Raw genomic sequence first — 18,650 nt, 5'->3', positions numbered from 1 at the left:
TGATTTTAGACGTGGCGAGAGAGGACCGCGGGATGTGCACGCAGGACATTCGAGATGCATGATTTTTTAGGGGTCTTATGTCATTTACGCGCGATTTTAGAATCGAAGTTAAGCAGCAAGTGGATGAGATGGAATTTTTTTCGAGGATTTTCAAGGGAAGATTTTGTCATTTTTTTTTTTTTTTTTTTTTTTTTAAGAGGACGTTTTTTGCGAAAGCGTTAACGTAGAAATGTATCTTTAGAGTAGAGTCTTGCAGTAGTTACGAAGTAGAGCTCGGTAAGGACGCTGCGGAAAAATGGTGGTTTCATCTACAGGGTAAGGTCAGGGTCAGTGGAGGTGATTATTAATAATAATTCCTCCTGGTTTTCCAGTCCCGCTCCTGGTCAGCTGGGGTGGATTGTTATCAAATTTGTACTTGGAACGATAATGCGGATAATTGCAACCGGGGCATGCACGTTCTCTCATCTTTCGAATTCCCTCTAGGAATTTGTTCTGCATTTTCCGACGACGGGTTTTCCGGCTTTTACTCCGTGTTTCGTCGATATAAAAAGTCGCACGTAAACAGGCAATTTTCCACCCCATTCTGCAATGCCTCCAACCCTTAACGTTGTACCTGATATGACCACCCCAGCGAGCACGAGGAACCTCCTTCTGGGATTTGCTGGTCGAGATCACTCATCAGGATTTCAACGACGTCGTTCCCTCGTTCATAAAATTCAGAATAGATACCGGGGATTTTTTTTCCACCCCCTCCGGTTCGGGAATATCGATAATCTCTTCCCGGCTCTGGAGCATTTTTCGCGAATTCCTCTCGTTCGGTATCCGTCGACGATCCGGGCTTATCATCGTTACTCGACGATGTCGTCTCCTCTTGCGAGAGATTTAATTTCCCCCCTCGATACGATCTTCAAGGTACGGAGGGATTCTCTCTGCGAGCAACCCTTTTCGCGTTTCTCGTCCACAACTGCACCTGCAACCTCATCGGTCGTGGAGGTCCGTCGAAGAGTGTGCAATTTCTCGCCCGACGATAATGACGAAATTAGGGGGTCTTCAAGGAGTCCATCATGGAGTCCGCGATGGTCTTTTTCAATTACGGCGACTTAGCCTTATGAATTATTCACCCGCCCGATGGAGAACCTCCTCTCGGAACTCCCGCAAAGGCGGAACCGTTCGAGCCGATTTCGCGCGGAATAATTCCGCGTCTTCCTCTCCGCGGAAGCTAAGCCTCCACCCGGAGTCCTCTTCTGATAAATGTGTCGCGAAAGCTCCGGGAAAAACTTCGGGGAAAAAACTACCCCAGCTCCATTACAAGCCGTCGGGGACTAACTTTGCGGATAAACTCCGAATTCCCTCCACTATTCCGCAGAGCGGAGGAGGTGCAGGCACTCCGTGTACAACGAGTAATGAATCACGTCGAGAAATTAACCGGAAGGACGGCGATACGTCAAACGCCGGCCCCGCGTGTCCTTTTTAAATAATTTCACTCGGGAGGAAATCATTATTTACACCTACGGGGGCCTAGGAAATTTATTCCAATATTCCCACGCGGTATCGGGTATCGCGTCACGCGAGAAATTCCGTTCCGCGCGTACTTATTCACGGGTATCATTCCGCGTTTCCGAGAAATCTCGCCCCGACTTCTATTCAACGTGGGTGGAAATATAGACGCCTCGGGAAACCGTGACTGATAAAACCGCCGATAACGAGCGGGGTATCTCTGGATACGTTGCAAATCATGTTACTCCAGTACTAGCTCCTCGTTTAAACGGAGGAAAAAAAAATAGAGTTTCAATTCACGGGAAACGTTCTTTCATCCTCCACGCATATTTCTCGCCCTCCGCCTTGGAAAGCATCGAAGGTACCTTAGAGATGCCTTCATAACCCACGTCATGGGTACATGACAACGCGAGATGCGCATCTCTGGATCAAAGTGCAGATTCAATTATACCCCGTTTATTCCGCGTCCCAAGATGAGAGTCGGACGTCGCCTCCTCGTTCGCGCCAATCTCCTTCGCCCGCCATCTTGAATTCTGTAACAAGGATCGTCGCTTTAAATTTCGCGTCTTCCTCTCAAAGTACATCTCTGGATACGCATCCTCCACCCTCAAGACGGCATCTCATCCACCATGATATCGATAAATCATGGTGTCCTACTTTTGTCCCAAACGCGGCGTTCTCCACGCTCCCTATCCGCCATCTTTAATTCTTCAAGATCGAGCATCTCTTCGGATTCCGTCGATTCTCTTGATGCATCTCCGTCGATACTTGCTCCTACCATGGAACCTTTTCATACGCCATCGATGTATCATGGTGTCCTAGTTTTACCGCGCAAACGCATCTTGTTCTCCAGGCGTTCTCCAGTGGAAGTACTTCCGGGCGTAGAGCCACTTCCGTTCTCCGGGCGCGTAAATATTTCCGGGATCGTTCCTCGCTCCTCGGGACGTTTACAGGCTGGAAGGCCTCCAGGGGAGTTGCGGGACCGTAAAGGGGTGGCGGAATAAATCGATACATCCAGTAAAATCGTTAGGGTCGATCGTAAAGGGGCTTGCTCGTCGACTCGCGCGGCAACCAGGTTGCCGGGGACGTTAACGGCGGTTCCTAGTCGCGTTGTTTCCCGTTTTAAGGCATCCCCGATGCTCCGGAACGATGGCGGCCGTTTACCGTCCGGGTGTTTTACCGCACCCCCTAGGTGGGTGCGTAGTCAAGGACGCGGTTAGTCCCGGGTGAGATTCTTCGCGTGAAGATATTCGCGTCGCGGGAGGAGGCCGAGTGGAATCGCCGAAAAATCTGGCATCTCGAATTTCCGTGTCGACCGGGTGGGTGAGGCTGGAGAGAGGGAGAGAGAGAGAGAGAGAAAGAGAGGGAGAGCATTCACGAGATACAAAATCTATAAATAAATAAATATATATATATATGCACATGAATCCACAAGATATATTCACATACGTCACACATACGCCGTAGATCTGCCGGACCCTCCACCCGCCAACCATCGACCACGAAACGAAATAGCGCACGACGTAGAGAAGGTTTTTCAAAAGTCTAGAGAACGGAGAGAGAGAGAGAGCGAGAGAGAGAGCGAGAGAGGGAGAGACCGAGAGAGGCGTATGTACGCGGAGGTATATAGACTTTTGGCGAAATGTTCACGCAATAATGTATCTCCTGTCGAATGCTCGACACGTGCCGTTCCAAGGGCTACCAGTGCACTCACAGACAAACATTCAATCAACCACTGCTACCGTCTCGACAGTATATATGTATCCGAGTTCAGGATGTCGAAAAGTACCACCGGAAAAAAAAAAAAGTCTATAGAACGGAAAAAAAAATCATAACAGGTCACTGCCGGAGAGTGTACCGAAAGGATAGAAAACGTGTATATATGTATATATACATCTGTGTGTATGTATATATATATGTATATATCTCGTAAACCGGAGTCCAGAAATCAGGATACAGAAAGACCTTTTTACTACCCAGCAAAAGTTACGCACACGGCTAGTTAATCTCTCGCTTACCACACCACAAATCAAGACCGAGACTAACTCCAGTCGAAGAGACAGAAACGGACATGGCCGAACGCAGTGCCGGAAGTGGGAGGAAAGAGGTGTTATGTTGGAATGTTTGTCTGTGTGCAGATGCAGCCTACTCGTTGTTGACATGAGGTGATGATGGATTCAAGTGGACAAGTCAGGGCCGGTGAGTGAGGCTCAGGCAGGTCTACGGCTAAGCCTCTGTCCGGAGTCATTGCTCGGGTATGGAGCACTCCGTTATTGTTGACGATGGCGGCGAACGGTAAGTCAGTATGCGCTACGCACCAAATAATCGCCGGATTACCCCTAAGGAATCGATTAAGAGTCCTCGCGACCCCCCACGGGGTTTGCCGCTCTTTTCGGGGTCAACCCTTTCGCGGTTCCTCTCTCCTCGAAGACGAGCATATCGGATCGCGAACCGAAATTAATCCATTGTTCCAACTACGTCAGCCCCGTTGCGTCTCTCGAGGGATTTCTAATCGATGGGTTTTAAGAGATAAAAAATTAATTAAAAAGATACGTCTCGGCTCTTTGGACGTTCCATTGCAATTAGTAGCTGAAATCGAGGTAGCCGCGCACGGGGCTGCATACGAATGGGGGTAAGAAATGAGTTTAAATGTTCAGCTAATGGGGAATTTCGGTCGATCCTGGAACGGAAAATGACCGGCAGGACCCCTTCCCAGGATCGACTTCTCGGGCTCGCGGAACCCGATCCCACGAGGATGATCCGGTAACGGAGAAAAAAGGGGAAAAATGGGGTAATTATCTTGCATACGGGTAGAAATTTAGCGAGAGTAATTAGCGGGCCCCGGGGGGAGGGGGCGCGCCCTCTAATTAGCGTCACTCGATTTACATCCAGGCAGCAACAACGCGGTAATTGCTAATTGGGCCGATAATTAGGAAGATGGCTGGAGCGCGAACACTTGAGACGGTGTCACCCCCGATGGGGCCGAGGGAGAGGATAACGGGGGGTAACGACAGCCCTAAACGCGGCCCGAGAAACCACCCTGAAGGCGGTTTCCACCCCAGGGCGACCCTGGAAACCACTCCGAAGGCAACCTCGAGGTCGGCGACGACGGTCGGACGTGCCGATTCCGACTCGCAACGAGCCCTGAGACGGCTCGGAAGAGATTACTCGGGGCGATCCTTCTCCCTCCGCGTCTCGCCGGGACCGCTATCAGTTATTTACTGCCGCGAGATAACTGGGCGTTGATAAGCACGTAAGCCGCTCCCTGCGTTACCCGCCAGGGTGGAGCCGCCCACGCACGAGGACCGCGGACGTGGGTGAGACCATGGTGTAGATGGGTCCGTGGGTAGGATTATGGCCATGGATGGAACGGATGGGACCGTTGACCTAGGTGGTATTCGCCAGGGGGGGAAAGGGGACCTCTAGAGTAATGGACGCACATGGACGGATGGGACCATCGACCCAGGTAGGACCATGGACGTAAATGGTCAGTTATAGGTGGAACCATGGACGTAGGTGCGGACTTACAATTAACTCCACCATGGACCTTTCATCTCGTGGGACCGCGACATGCCTAGGACCATGAACCATGGGCACTTAACCGGGACCATGCGCGGCGGAACCCTAAACGTGCAAGAATCGCCCAGATGAGACCCTCGCGTCTAAACGGGACCAATATGGCGGTTCGAGTCGACCGAGCGAAATTGCGGCTCTAGAACGGTGACGGGCAATTGTAATTCACCGTAACGCGCCGGTATAGGCATCGATGACATTCCTGCCGATGCGGCTAATATTGGCAATCGTCCCGAGTAACAATATATTTAACCGCGTTTGAAGCGGACGGCACATGGGATGCGTTTCCGCGACGCATTCCCCGTCGCAAAGCCCAGGAAACCGTGTCATTAGCGTACGGTTCGTTAGGTATTTCACGAGAAATTAAATATGAGTTCGAGGCGTATCAGCGTTCTCGAGCGACCGTTTTACAAGTATAATAAGCCGCTGCAGAAATGCAGATTGCCCCCTACGGTGGCGACGCGTGATCCACTTCGAGGTTCTACCTGCGGAGCGGTTCCTGATTTTCCATACAATCGGTCTCCCCTTTCAAATCGGTCAACCACTTCGGCGCGGAAAAATCGCACCCAATGAAAGAAGAGTCAACCCGGTATTAGAAATTAACCCCGAAGACCTTCGATTAATTTCCATTAATTAACTATCGCCGTCGTCCTTTCACCCTCGCCGTCTGATCGCGGAAGGAGATGAAGAAATCGGAGCGTAACCGACGAACCGATCTCATCGTTCCCTCTCTTTTCCGGTCCCAAAATCTTCATCGGAAAAAATATTATTCCGTCTTATCTCAAAGACGAATCCTAGATCAGCCCCATGAGACCTCTGGAGAGGCTAGAACGTGCAGCGACGATGCACCGATGCATCGATCCGACATCGATCCGAGGTGTACTCGACGAGGCCTCCGATATCGACCTCCGACGTCGCCACGTAAACCAGGGTTGGGACCCCTCGTAAGGTCACGGGAGATATCCTGGTTCCCGATCCCGGTCTTCGGGGTGCAACGCGAGCACATCCTGTAGCTCCCTCCACCCTATCCAGGACGCGAGTCCTAGACGCTCACGCGAGCCAGGTTCTACCTGACGAGTCGTCCAGGTGTGCAGAGGGGCTCGGATTGCGGCATTGTACCTCTCCGCTCTACCTTCGCACCCCTTCCGCATATCACGTTCCTGCCCCCCGTTATACGTTCCACCCGGCTGCGTAACGATCGCGCCCTGTCCAATCTGCATGTCCGTTCATTTGCATTTCGTGCCTCGCCGCCCTACCGCCTCTTGTCCGCAGCCAAGGAGGCGGCCCAAGAGCTCAGTCGGGAAATCAGCCGGAGGATTTCCTCCGGAGAGGGTGATCCCTCCATCCCGAAGATTCCAGGGATCCCCGGGAGCCGCGGCTCCGACCAGCCGGGATGAAACCGCGCTTCCTCCGATTTGATACCCCGCCTGGGTACACCTGGGGTTCCGCCGACCATGTAAACGCGCTTCCCTCGGCTTCCCTCGAATTCCTTCCCACGTTCTTCTCCGACTTTGGATTCTCCACCCTGGTTTGATTTTTCTCCATTTTTTTCCCCGTCTTTTTCTCTTGGAGCGCGCGGAACGGAGTCGGCGAGTTGGACAGCGGAGAACCGAGCGGTCCCAGGTGGAAGGGAGGGTGATCGACGAGCGTCCACTTTATCCGCCGTTTCTCTCCGGTCGATACTGATCGCGGCTCTGCCCCGCGTCTGTTTCAGGCTCGAGCGGACACAAGAGCGACACGACCGGAAATGGGAGGCCGGCTCCACTCCTGGCGGAGCCCAGATACGGAGCTGCACCACAGCCCTATGGTGAGTTTCTTGCACTTCGTTTCCGTCACTCCAAGACGTGGTAGAGGTGGACGCTGCAGTAGGTCGTAAGAGTCACCCTCGTGGCCCGAGGTTTCAGATTTTCCGGGATTTTCGACTGGCAGCCCTTCGCGCCTCAACTTCAACCCCTGTCTTCGCGTTCCGTCTTTTAAAAGACCCCTGTGTGCCGGGATCACGAGCCACCCTTCGCGAGCTCCTCCTCGACTCCCTTTTAACTCGACATCAAACGGCACCAACCCTTAACGAGAACCACGCCCTGAGCATTCCCGCCGCGTCAACGGGGTCTCCTCTGATAGCGCGATCCGCGTTACCTTTGCGCTAATTTCCCTGGAAACGCCGCGACGCGTCAGACGCTTCCGCCGCGGAACATCCGGAAATTCCCGTTCCAGTGATTCGACTCGAAGGGGTTATCGATGTTGCATAGACGAGAGCCGCCTTCGGCGGTCGGGTTGGGCGCGACGTGGAAAACCACCCCGATAATCGTGGATAACCATTTCTGGTAACCGCGTGGTGGATCATTCCTGATAACCGAGGGTAGGGCCTCGATAAAGATATCCCGGTGTTGGCGATCGGCGACCCATGAGATCGATTCGTCGGGAAATTGTCGACCATCCGGGGGTGAATCTCGGGAGCTTTAGGGAGGAAAGCGAGGCGAAGGGCATCGACGAGTGTTCTCCTCCACCTTTTCAGGGTCCACGCCACAGGTGGCCTTCCCGCCCGGAGCGGCGCACGATCGTTACGAGGAAAGTTTCAACGGACCGGCCACCTATGCGGAGCCCTACGTCGAGAGGTACGGGATAAAAAGCGATTTCGGGGGCCGGGAGCCCCTGCACCCCACACCCCCCAGGCCGGGGTACGTCCCGACCCTGGGTCAGACTCCACCCTCGAGTACGCAGGGCTCCGTCATGATGGTCTACGGCCTCCAACCCGATAAGGTCAACACCGACAAACTCTTCAACCTCTTCTGCCTCTACGGGAACGTCACCAAGGTGAGGGGTAGCCGACTGGCGGATGATCGATCACCGATAATCCACCCTAAAGTCTTCCTCGGGGGTACCGAAAGTGCCCCTGATGGTCTAGGAATTTTATTTCGGATTTATTTGCCATCCGGAACCTGGTCACGCCAAGTCAACGGTCCTATTCCAGGTGAAGTTCCTGAAGACGAAGGAGGGGTGCGCCATGATCCAGATGGGCGACAGCATAGCCGTCGAGAGGTGTTTGCAGAACCTGAACAACGTGACGATCGGCAACGACGGCAAACTGCAGCTCGGCTTCTCGAAGCAGGCCTTCCTCTCGGACGTCACCAATCCTTACATTCTTCCCGACAAGACGGCCAGCTTCAAGGACTTCACCGGCAGCAAGAACAACAGGTACGCCACGATGACCGTGGATCATTGTAAACGTCCTTTTTTCCTCAGCTGCTCGAACTCCCGATAATGATTCTTAATTTATTCGTCTTGCTCGAAGGTTTCTGAATCCAGCGATGGCGAACAAGAACAGAATACAGCCACCGTCGAAGATAGTCCACTTTTTCAACACCCCGCCAGACCTAACCGAGGAGACGGTAAACCGCGTCTTCCTGGAACGAGGAATCGAGGCGCCAACGACGGTGAAGCTGTTCCCCCTGAAGTCGGAGCGGTCGTCGTCGGGCCTGATCGAGTTCAGCAGCGTCGGCGTCGCAGTGGCCGCCATCATGGAGTGCAACCACACCGCCCTGGAGAACAGCAGTAAGTTGAAAAAAAATCAGACTTCCATATCTAGACCGCGAGGAGCTTGCAGTTAACTAGTCCGTAGAGTAACGACCGATTCTCCGACCTCGAGACCGCGGAATCTGAAATGTATCGAAGATATCGCGAAGAGAAGTCGTGCCTTTCGGGCCGGTCGTCCAACTTTCCCCTCTCGACGGGAAAGTCGGCGACCCGACGAGGCTTACGGCGTCCGTAGGTTACTAACTTGCTAGGTCGCTAACAAGGTAGGCATCCCGGGTGTCCCTCGCCGACTCGATTCGCTTTGAAATATATTAAAGTAGAGTGAAAAATCAGAGACACGTATCGTTCCTTTCTTTCTCGCTTTTTCTTATCCTCTTCGTCGGCGGAGAACTTCTCTACTTTCCCACTCTACTTTAACACATTTCAAAGCTATTCGAGTCGACGAGGGACTCCCGGATAAACTTCCTTGTTAGCAGCATGGTGGGACGTTCCCGGTGCTTCTTTACAGACGGAAAGTTTCCGTACATCATGAAGCTCTGCTTCTCGTCGTCGCGCACCATCCCCACGAGCTTCCCGCCGAGCAGCGGCAACGCATCGAGCAATTCCGCCGGTAATGGGCACGTCAAAATGCAGCAGGACTCGGAATAGAACGGCGAGGTCCAGGGCCAGCGTCAGCGTCAGCGGCAGCGCCCTCCTCTCGGCCTGCACCCGGGCACGGCCCTGCACCCGGCCGCGGCGATCGCGCTATCCCCGGTTTTGCCGCCTCCTGTGCCTCCGCCTCTCCCGCCCGCGTGTCTCCTCATCGCCGCCCCCACGCTCTACCCGACGGTGCCACCCCCGCCGCCGCCGCCCCTCCCGACCTTCTGGCCCTACTAGGAGGCCCGACCTTCCCGACCAAGGGACGAGGCACGGCCGAACACGCGACCCAGGACCAACCCGAGTCGAGGACGCGTCCAGCCAGCGCGTCCACCCTGGCCACCGGCTGACTCCTCCGTTTCCTGGTCCAGCGCCGATCCAGGCCCTCCGCGGGACACCGACACCCTCCGCGGGGAAGACGCGGACGCGCCAGCTCCACCGGAAGTGCACGTTGCAACTTGTACCTCGTCTTCTCGTATGTATCGCATGCAGCTTTCGGGGACGCGGTACCCCCCACCGCCGCGACCGGCGGAGGGGGATGCCGCGCATCCCCTCCACTCTTTGCGCCGCGTGCTGTACCCACTTGGCCCTCCTGGGTGGGGACCCTGACGATGCCCCTCTTGAACCGGGGTGGACGACCCTCGGCACCGATGCCCCGGGTGTGCGCCCGTAGGTGCAGCAGGATCGCGACGATAAGGCCGATAGCGTTGGGGGGAGCTAACCTCGAGGAGTCAAGTGCGACGCAGGAGGGACGACCGGGAAGCCGTTCGCGGCGGTATGAAGAGATTAGAGCCGAAGGCCAGAGAGTGCAATCGAGGCCTCCGGTTACACCGCGACGATCTTTATCTCTTGTGACATATCAGCGGATACTTGGGGCCCGATGCATGTCGAGCGAAGAAATTGATTAGAGAGGGCGAGATCCCCCCTTGGGGCGCTCTAATCTCTGCAACTTTCGGAGACGTTCTTCGGTCTAATGGGGAAACCTTCGCCCAGGTTTGCGATTTTATGATTTTTCAATGCCGCCGCCGTAATTTCGGGGACCCCTGGAACGGGAGGGGGCCCTTCAAAGGAAATTTTCTGTCAAAGGTGGACTTTTTAAAGGAGGCCGCGAGCCTCCCTGCTGGAACGGCTTCCCGCGCTCTTCCGGAGGTTTCGTATAGGAAATTGTGAAAAATATCTTCTAACTAGTCTAATCGCGCCAGGTGAGGCCAGCTTCCGACTCGATCTTGCTGCGCCGGAAATGTGGAAACTAGACCCCGGGTACTCCCAAGAGCTGTAGTGTTCAGGTTGCGACGACTCGGTGGCAGGACTCGCGTCCGCTCTCGATCGGTCGGAGGACCGCGAATTGAATTTTATATTAACAGAGAAAAAAAGAAACAAACAAATCGCGTTACGCAGAGAGATAAGGAACAATGACTTCGACGACACAATATATTAGGGTCCCTCGGCAATATTTTGTCGGGCTGGGGGACGTTTTTATAAGAAAGGTTTTAGATCTCCGAAAATTTTGAAGCGAACCAAATGACTACTAATTAATATAGACTTGACACGGCCATACGTAACGTAAGATATTAACCGGGGGCACTTGGCCCCTCCTATACGCGTGAGAGATTACCCGCCATTTTGTCCATTGATGATCGTGAGAGAGACCTAACGAGTGAAGAGTTTAACTTAAATAAGGGGAATACAGAAGTTTATATTCGAGGCAATATTTGTTACAATACGACTAGAGGATAAGCTGTACGCGATTTAGGAGCACGTTGGCGATGGATCGGCGACGATCGATCGATCGCTGCGAATCGGAAGGCGACGACGCGCGGCCATCTTTCTTTCGGATCGGCCGTTGACGTGGCCACTTCCGGAGAGGAAGACAAGGATCACGCCGAAGAGGAGAGAAATATGTTGAATCGTGCGATGTCGATATTACGGGAACGAGGTACTAGCCTAAGGATGCACTGTTTTTTCCCGGTGCGCTGCGATCGTTGTTCATTGTTTCCGACTTTTCTTGCTCGGGCGGTGGGCACTTTGCTCCGTTTCGCAGAGTCGAGATATTTTATCACCGTCGAGTTATATCCCCTGATGACGATACTTTTTTTCCCCTCTCCCCTGTTGTTTCCCCTTTTTCCTTCGTTTATTCGTTCATTTGTTTTTACATCACACTCCGACGTTACACCGCAACCGTTGTATATTATTGCCGTTAACGATTGTCGCCATGGACTACCGCTGTATCGATATACTACTACCGTCGCGTACTTGTACAACTACGGAGTTTCGCATAGGGTAAACGCATCACTGTCCGTCGTCGCGACGCGTCGTCGTCGGTTTGACCCGGCGAGCGGATCTTAAGACGTAAGTCGAGTAGCGTATAAGCAGTTAGGACACACGCGGCATATCATAAAGCTACGATTTATCGGATCTTGTAGATACATTACGAAGACGCGAGAGCCGAGGCGACCCCCAGTCGAGGGAGAGTATCGTCGCGACGGAGGCGAAGCTAGCAAAAAAAAGTCCGAAATCGAGGGACGACTTCCCACCTGTCCAGCGCTTCCGCAAAGAGTACAAACGTCGAGGCGTAGCACTTAGCCGAGCTTCCGAGGGAACTGTCCGCACTTTTCTTCCGATTTTCCGCCTTGGCGATCGATTCCAATCGTCGACCGTTTTTCATTCGTCGGAAAAGCGCTCGCGGGGTGCAAATTAATTCCTTCCGCGTCAGCGGAGTGTCGGTACCGAGGCATGAGGGCGACGGAGCCTGAGTTCGCCGCGTGCCGCCGTAAGGTTCACTTTGCCGAGACTAAGTCGCGGGAAAAGCGCCCTTACGGCGGCGTAGCGCAACGCCGGGTCCGACCGCCCTCGACTCTCAGAACTTAGGGTGCTGCCGGCTCGCCCGCAGCGTTTCGGCCGCAGAGGGCCCCACGCGGGCGGGTTCGCCGGCGGACACGTTTTATTCCGTGCCTTGGGACTTTTTGCGCCCCCGATGAGGGACGACCCCCCACGGCCTCCGATCGTCGAGGACGACGAGCGCTTTCGCGACCGTTTCATCGGCCTCTCCCTTCTCCATATCCCTATCTCTGTCCATACGTCTATTCCTATCCGTCTATCCGTCTATCTCTCTCCTGGGAGACGAAATCCCCGCCACGACCCTCCCGTGCTAATTTCGGTCTCGGCAGCCACGCTAACGAACGCGACCGCTAATTTTCGGTGCATTCGCTAATTTTCTTCGAGCATGCACCGGCGAGCGAAAAAACGTTCCCATGCCAGGAAGGCGTACTTAATTCCTATCGCTGATGATATCACGTAAGCCTCGTGGCGAAAAATCTGTTAAAAGCTCCGAGCCCCATTTCTAGCGGAATTTCCGGCGTCAGATTCGCCCTGAAATCGTGTCAAACTTGCAAAGTGGAGTAGTCTGTACGTAGATCGAGTGCACGGAAGGTCCCGATTCGGTGCTACGACCTCGGGTGCCCCAACACCCGCTAGTTTCTTAGGGCATGTCCAGCTGGAAAACCTGTGATAAGAAACGAGCTAGCTAGATCGAGGATTTGAAACGACACGCGGACGATGCCCTCCCGATCCGGATCGCGGGTCCCAGGTGCAACTGCAATTGCACCCTGGGTGCACGCACCAGCGCTGCAAACCTAAAGCTCCGTCAACTTAACGCCAGACTCTCGCTTACCTTCGGACACTTTACCTCCGGGAGCGCCCTAAGGGGTGATAGCGTCCAGCGTCACAACGAACTCCGATCCTCTCCCTCGAGGAGGCGTCGAGCCGAGACGATCGGCGAAGCCATTTCGATGATCGACTCTTTACGTCGACCCGCTCTCGCGTAACGCCTAAAAAGCGACTCCTCGGGGCGAGTCGCGCTTCGCGACTCGCCGCGGTGGCTGTTATATATACATATACATATTATATAAATATATATATATACATATACATATAGGACTAGGCTCGAAAGTCGCGACGCACTCGGCGAATATGGCTGTAATCGAGTAATTCTAACCTATTTAAGCAGAGTTATCTATATATCTAGGACGAGGGAGGCGAAAAACCGAGGGGGGAGACGCGACCGCGCCGGACGGATGTCGAACCGTTTCCGAGGGTTCTAGGATTTAATGTGGCGCGACGTTAATCGCCTCTGCCAGACACCAGAAGGAGCCTCCGCGGAACGGGCACGACGGAGATTTAAGCGCTGCGCGCCTCGATCGAGCGTTTCGGACACGCGTTAATTACGGCCTCGAGGTAGCCCGATTAGCGCGGTGCCAGAAAAAGTGGAACTCGCCGGGAAGAGGGTCCGCCTCGAAGGCGCGCTCTGGCCGCTGCGGCGGGCGAGGCCCCTTTTGGTCGTCCGGCAGCCCTGTGCACAAAATCAAACCGTAACCGTAGCCGTTAGAATCTGTAACGATGCAGTATTCCAGAGATAGAACTTAGCACCGTGTCAACGCAACGGGCTACGTACACGCGTAAACGCGTAAACGCGCGTTCAAGGCTCTCTCTCGAGGGTTGTCAAGAGGAACCTGATGAATCTGTGTCGATAACTAACGATCGCGTTGATGGGGGTGAAATTTGTTTAATGAAATCTTACTAATACATATCCCATCTATATGTATATATTTGCAAGCGCATGAGAATACGGTTTATTAATTCATAATGTAATTATTATTTATGGCGCCGGTTTTAAGAAAACCGGGCCCCCCAGCGTAGGCGTATCGGATGTGAGAAGTACGCGTTTAAGGCGTTAGGTTAATGTCCGTAGATAGGTAGGACGTAGTTAACATATCGTTACTATTATTATTAATCGTTAGTATTGCAAAAAGGCACTACTGCCGGAGCGCTTTGATTTCTACCGTGCATCGAGCGGAGCCGGATTGCGAGGTCCCTTGTCGGTCCGATATCGGGTCGTTTCGCTTGTACGGAGAGAGTTTTTCGTCGGTGGAATATTTTTCATGCAATGTACCACGCGACCCGACGTTATACCGCCGTTATGGGGAGCGATCCCGCGGTTGGAACTTTGCGGATAAATTTTCTCGGGGTTACTCGATTCGCGTTTAGCCGAATTTCTCGTCGGGTCCCGATAACGGCGGCCCGGTGATTCCATGCCGTACAATTGTTTATTTAATTCGGAAAAATGATCTCGGTTCGTCGGACGATTTTCGAGCCCCGATTCGGTGTTATCGACTCGCAACGGCGAAGCTTATGGCGACTCTCCGAAGTTGTTTTTTTTTTTTTTTCTTTTTTTTTCACGAGATTCTCGGATTATCGCGAGCACGTGTCTAGGACTGGGCTCCGTTCTAGAGACGGGGAAATAATTTCTCGACGTCGTTTTGACGGAGAGTATATTAAAAAAAAATGTATAGCGAGAGAGGGGGCAACTCGAACCGTACTACTTAGCGTCGCTTGATCCTTTTAGCCGACCTCGAAAAAGATTTCGGAAAGGGGTTGGCTACTTTCCCAGCAACCGGCTCGCAGCCCTAGACGTATCATTCCAATCCTACCCTCGGGGGAACCGCGAATTCGAGGTTAAATATTTTTCAAAACGAGAACCACGAAGCGGCCCTCCCCCGGTGATCGAGCCGAGTGGAAAGGAGACTTCGCAGGATCGAGACCTCGACGATCGAGCCGGGCTAGCCATTTCCAGAATTTATCGGATTACTAGAATCCGGCCGATCGTCGTCGGCGGTACGTCAAAGTCGCTCCTACGAAGTCTTCGAAATGAGAAACTTAGAAATCGACTCGTGTCAATCGCAGGTCCTGAAGTTGCAAACTCTCAAGGGCCCTGTTTTACCATTTTATTTAATAATTCGTCTCGTTTTCGTTGTATTTATCATGTCCTATTTATCTCGAAATCCTGTACATATCCAAGAAACGTATACTGTATTTACCGGAGCGATTTAATCGTTCCAAAGTTGCTCGTGATTTATATTGATTAAATCGTGCCCTGGAGATGATCGTTTTCTTCGTTCCGATCTTTTATCGCGTTCCCACGGGAGCACGTGGTCATCCTTATGGAAACCAACTCGTGGGATTTTTTTCGAATTAATCGGTACTTTTCGTACTAGCTTGCTCGTCACTTGCGTTTAACACGAATCAACCACCTAGTCGAGGGGTTGGTCGTCGAATGGGGTAGGAGAGAGAGCCGCCCTTCGATGTGCGCCACTAGGAACCAAAGCGCAGTAGCCTTTAGCAATCTCAAGTATTACCGGTGACATACCTGCTCCACATATCAGGTCGTAGGCATCCCAAGCACCACGTGTCATATCAGTGTCTCTAGCGTATATCCCGTCCCTGCCCTTTTTCGGCCACGTCGAGAATTGTATAGAGAGGTACTAAGTCCCGAGTATCCAGACGCCCGACCGACCCTCCGCCCCCGTCGTGCACCCGGGCCCGAAGGGTCTCTATGCTCTGTCTTCCCATCGCTGCGTCAAAAGACAAATTAGATGTAATAAGATCTGTTGACTGTATACATTGTACGTTAAATACACGAGCCGGGCTCTGCGCGGCGATAGACCAGGGTGGATCGATGAGGCGAACGCGCGCATGTGGTCCCAACAACGGTGGAGGGATGAATTCCTCCGGATGCGAAATAGGAGAGAATCAAGAGAGACTGGAATAAAAAGGCAGCAAATAGTCTCTCGAAGAAGTTAGAAGAGGTTAACCCTAGAAGATACGCATGCAGACATTAGGAAAAGGTGGAGGACCTCGCGTCGTCCGGTCTACCCACTCTGGTCCTCCCTGGCGCAGCATCCGGACGCCTAAATGTATTTTAATGATCTAGATCTACCTAGCATACCGACACCAGAGAATACACAAGGTACACGAGAAACACACACCCGAACACACGGATACATCGATATGGACTACTCTTAAAGATGTAATGTGTATATTATACTGTATGTCGTACGCTCTAATGTTGTTTGAAGAGTTATTTGCGAGTCAATTATCTGTGCCTAGCAGCCCTGCGCACCCAACCAAATGTACCACCACTTCGGAGGCAAATTAAAAAGAACAAAAAAAAAATGATGAAGAAGAAGAAGGTACAGTCTACATGTACGAGAGCAAACACGAGACGTGTGTTTCGCAAATTGCACCCTGTATACATAGTTCGCACAATGATCTGTTCCTATTTTGGAATCGGTTTTTTTCGGATTTGCCAAGAATGTATATCTACTGGATAGAACAACCAAATATGAAATATAATGATTGAAACCGATGGCAGATTTGTTACCCCTGATGCACACACCGGACTCCACAGAGGGCGCCGGTCGGACCCGACCTGGACCCCCTGCGAGGAGGGCCAAAAATCGAGTCCAGGTCGTCGGATATCGACCAACCGATCGGCTCTGCGAAATCTTTGCTCATGTACGGATAGGTATGCGCGGAGGCCCGCTAGAAGACGGCTTGCGAATTTCCTGGATCTCCGGAGTCCCGGCCCCGGCGTCGGTGTCGCCGCGACGACCGTCCCCGCTGATCGTGCGGGACTCGGGACGCTATCACCGGCATTCGCGGCCGTGATAAACGCGGCTGATAAGCCCAACTCGTAGAGGAACGCACGATCACAATGCCACCGACGCGGGCCGCAAAACCTGCGAATATACGTAGCGAGTAAAAAAGACCGTCACACACTGAACACCACAGCACAAACCCACGGCCCACACACACCCCGGTATATATATATTTCAGAATGAGTATATATATATATATATATACGCACACACCCTCACTCGAGACACGGAGAGTATACTACACGTTTTTAAGAGTATGCGTCGCTTGTATGTACGTCACAACCGTAAGTCGGATCGTCCCGCTTCGAAGCCCTCGTCTCCGGCCTCCGAGGGCGCCTATTAAAAAGAGGAAATTTCAGGACACGGGTTTTCATGACCCTGATTTTCATTTTCTCCTCGGTCTCGACGTCGAAATTCGAATTTCGAACCCCTGGTCCCGAAGCTCGGGGACGAGGGCGACACTCGCCGCGAGAGAGCGCTGTTAGTAAAAGACATCCTAGGCTACCGCTATAGTTGCTAGCTCTAGTGAAGTAGTTTATTCCTTAGCGTTATTTTAAGTTTTTAATCATAAATGTTAACTTAAAAAGCCGTTTATTACCGTCTATCACATACTACACACTGTAACACTATTATATATAACAACAAATATTTACTTGTGCATATTGACATTTATGGAGTCACATCATTAAACATATACTACTCGATATATCCAAGCCAGCGACTCTCGATTCATTGACACCCACACCATACCATGCATAACTCTGAGATACCTAACAGTATATATATTGGCATCATTATATCAGTCACATCGGAAGGACCAAAGACAGGACATTATTTATTCCACCGTTACTCCGGTTCGCTCTCGACGATCGCCCCATGACCTCCCATGATCTCGCGAAATGTCTTTCCATGGCGAATTCTGGCACTCGGTATCGTTATTGTATCGTTAATCACGAGTTACGGATGACCTGTGTCGACTCACGACTAGTAGTGTAAAGTACGAGGCCACGGAGGACTTATGTACTCGTAGAGACGCCATTGTCGCGGGATAAACAATTAGGGAAAAAAATTAATACGTCTCGCGAGATGGACATTACGCCCCTCAATAGAGGGATTTAGCTTCGGAGAAGCGATTTTATCGAATTATCGATCTAATTGTATCGCTCGGGTTCTCGTACGTTGTATATAGAGCAGGTCGAATGCGTTCCTCCGAGAGGGCGCCTTTTGTAGATAGTCCAATATCTAATTCGGTATCATCGTTCTTTTTTCTTTTTCTCTTTTTTTTTTTCTTAGGAACTTACGGTGCAAGGGTTTCGCTTTTTACGTCCCCTCATTGCCCTCGACCTTACTTCATGACTTTTCGATTCGATCGCTGTTACATGAGTCGACTGATCGTACTTTACATAGTCCGCTTCACCAGGCTTTTCGTTATCATAGAAATACCAAAGACTATTGTACATGCATGTTATTTGGTCTCTCGTGGAAGACAGTAATAAATATTATATCGTTTCTTTTCTCATTCACATCTTTCACGGTGCCGATGTGCGGTGCGACGTGCCCTTTCTTATAAACAATGCGACTTTCGCTGATAAACTTTGCAAGCGTTGCACGGCTCCATGTCGGGCTTACCTTTCGCCATCCCGGAAGCGCGGATCGATGTTTTGTCTAAAAGCGAGGACAGAAAATTCACATTAGTCTAGATAGGGAAAAAGGGTCACTATGAATAAACGAGACTTTCTACGAACCACGGAGAAAATTTCAATCCTACTCACCGTAGTCACAGCCTCCAAGAGCCGGCCGCCATTTTGTCACCATTTCACCTCATGGACGACTTGTCATTTGTACATGAAAAAAGAAACGGGTAAGTAAGCCGAACGAGTACCACATCCTGGAGGGATCACTCGGGAATGGGATGCT

At 52.1% G+C, this 18,650-nt stretch overlaps 1 protein-coding gene across 1 annotated transcript in view; it reads left to right on the top strand.

The window, feature by feature from the left end:
* The window catches only part of LOC105698110 (heterogeneous nuclear ribonucleoprotein L), a 108,531-nt gene extending 91,085 nt beyond the window's left edge, over positions 1 to 17,446 (top strand). Inside the window, exons 7-11 of the mRNA XM_012422072.1 lie at positions 6,785 to 6,877; positions 7,586 to 7,884; positions 8,042 to 8,265; positions 8,363 to 8,622; positions 9,113 to 17,446. Coding sequence (XP_012277495.1) covers positions 6,785 to 6,877; positions 7,586 to 7,884; positions 8,042 to 8,265; positions 8,363 to 8,622; positions 9,113 to 9,252 — 1,016 coding nt within the window. The 3' untranslated portion in view covers positions 9,253 to 17,446. The remainder of the gene's footprint in view (positions 1 to 6,784; positions 6,878 to 7,585; positions 7,885 to 8,041; positions 8,266 to 8,362; positions 8,623 to 9,112) is intronic.
* The last annotated feature ends 1,204 nt before the right edge of the window (positions 17,447 to 18,650 follow it).

Source organism: Orussus abietinus, unplaced genomic scaffold (assembly GCF_000612105.2).
Source record: "Orussus abietinus isolate OABI.00-Male unplaced genomic scaffold, Oabi_2.0 scaffold1, whole genome shotgun sequence".
Lineage (NCBI taxonomy): Eukaryota > Metazoa > Arthropoda > Insecta > Hymenoptera > Orussidae > Orussus > Orussus abietinus.
This window is presented reverse-complemented; position numbering and strand designations above follow the sequence as displayed.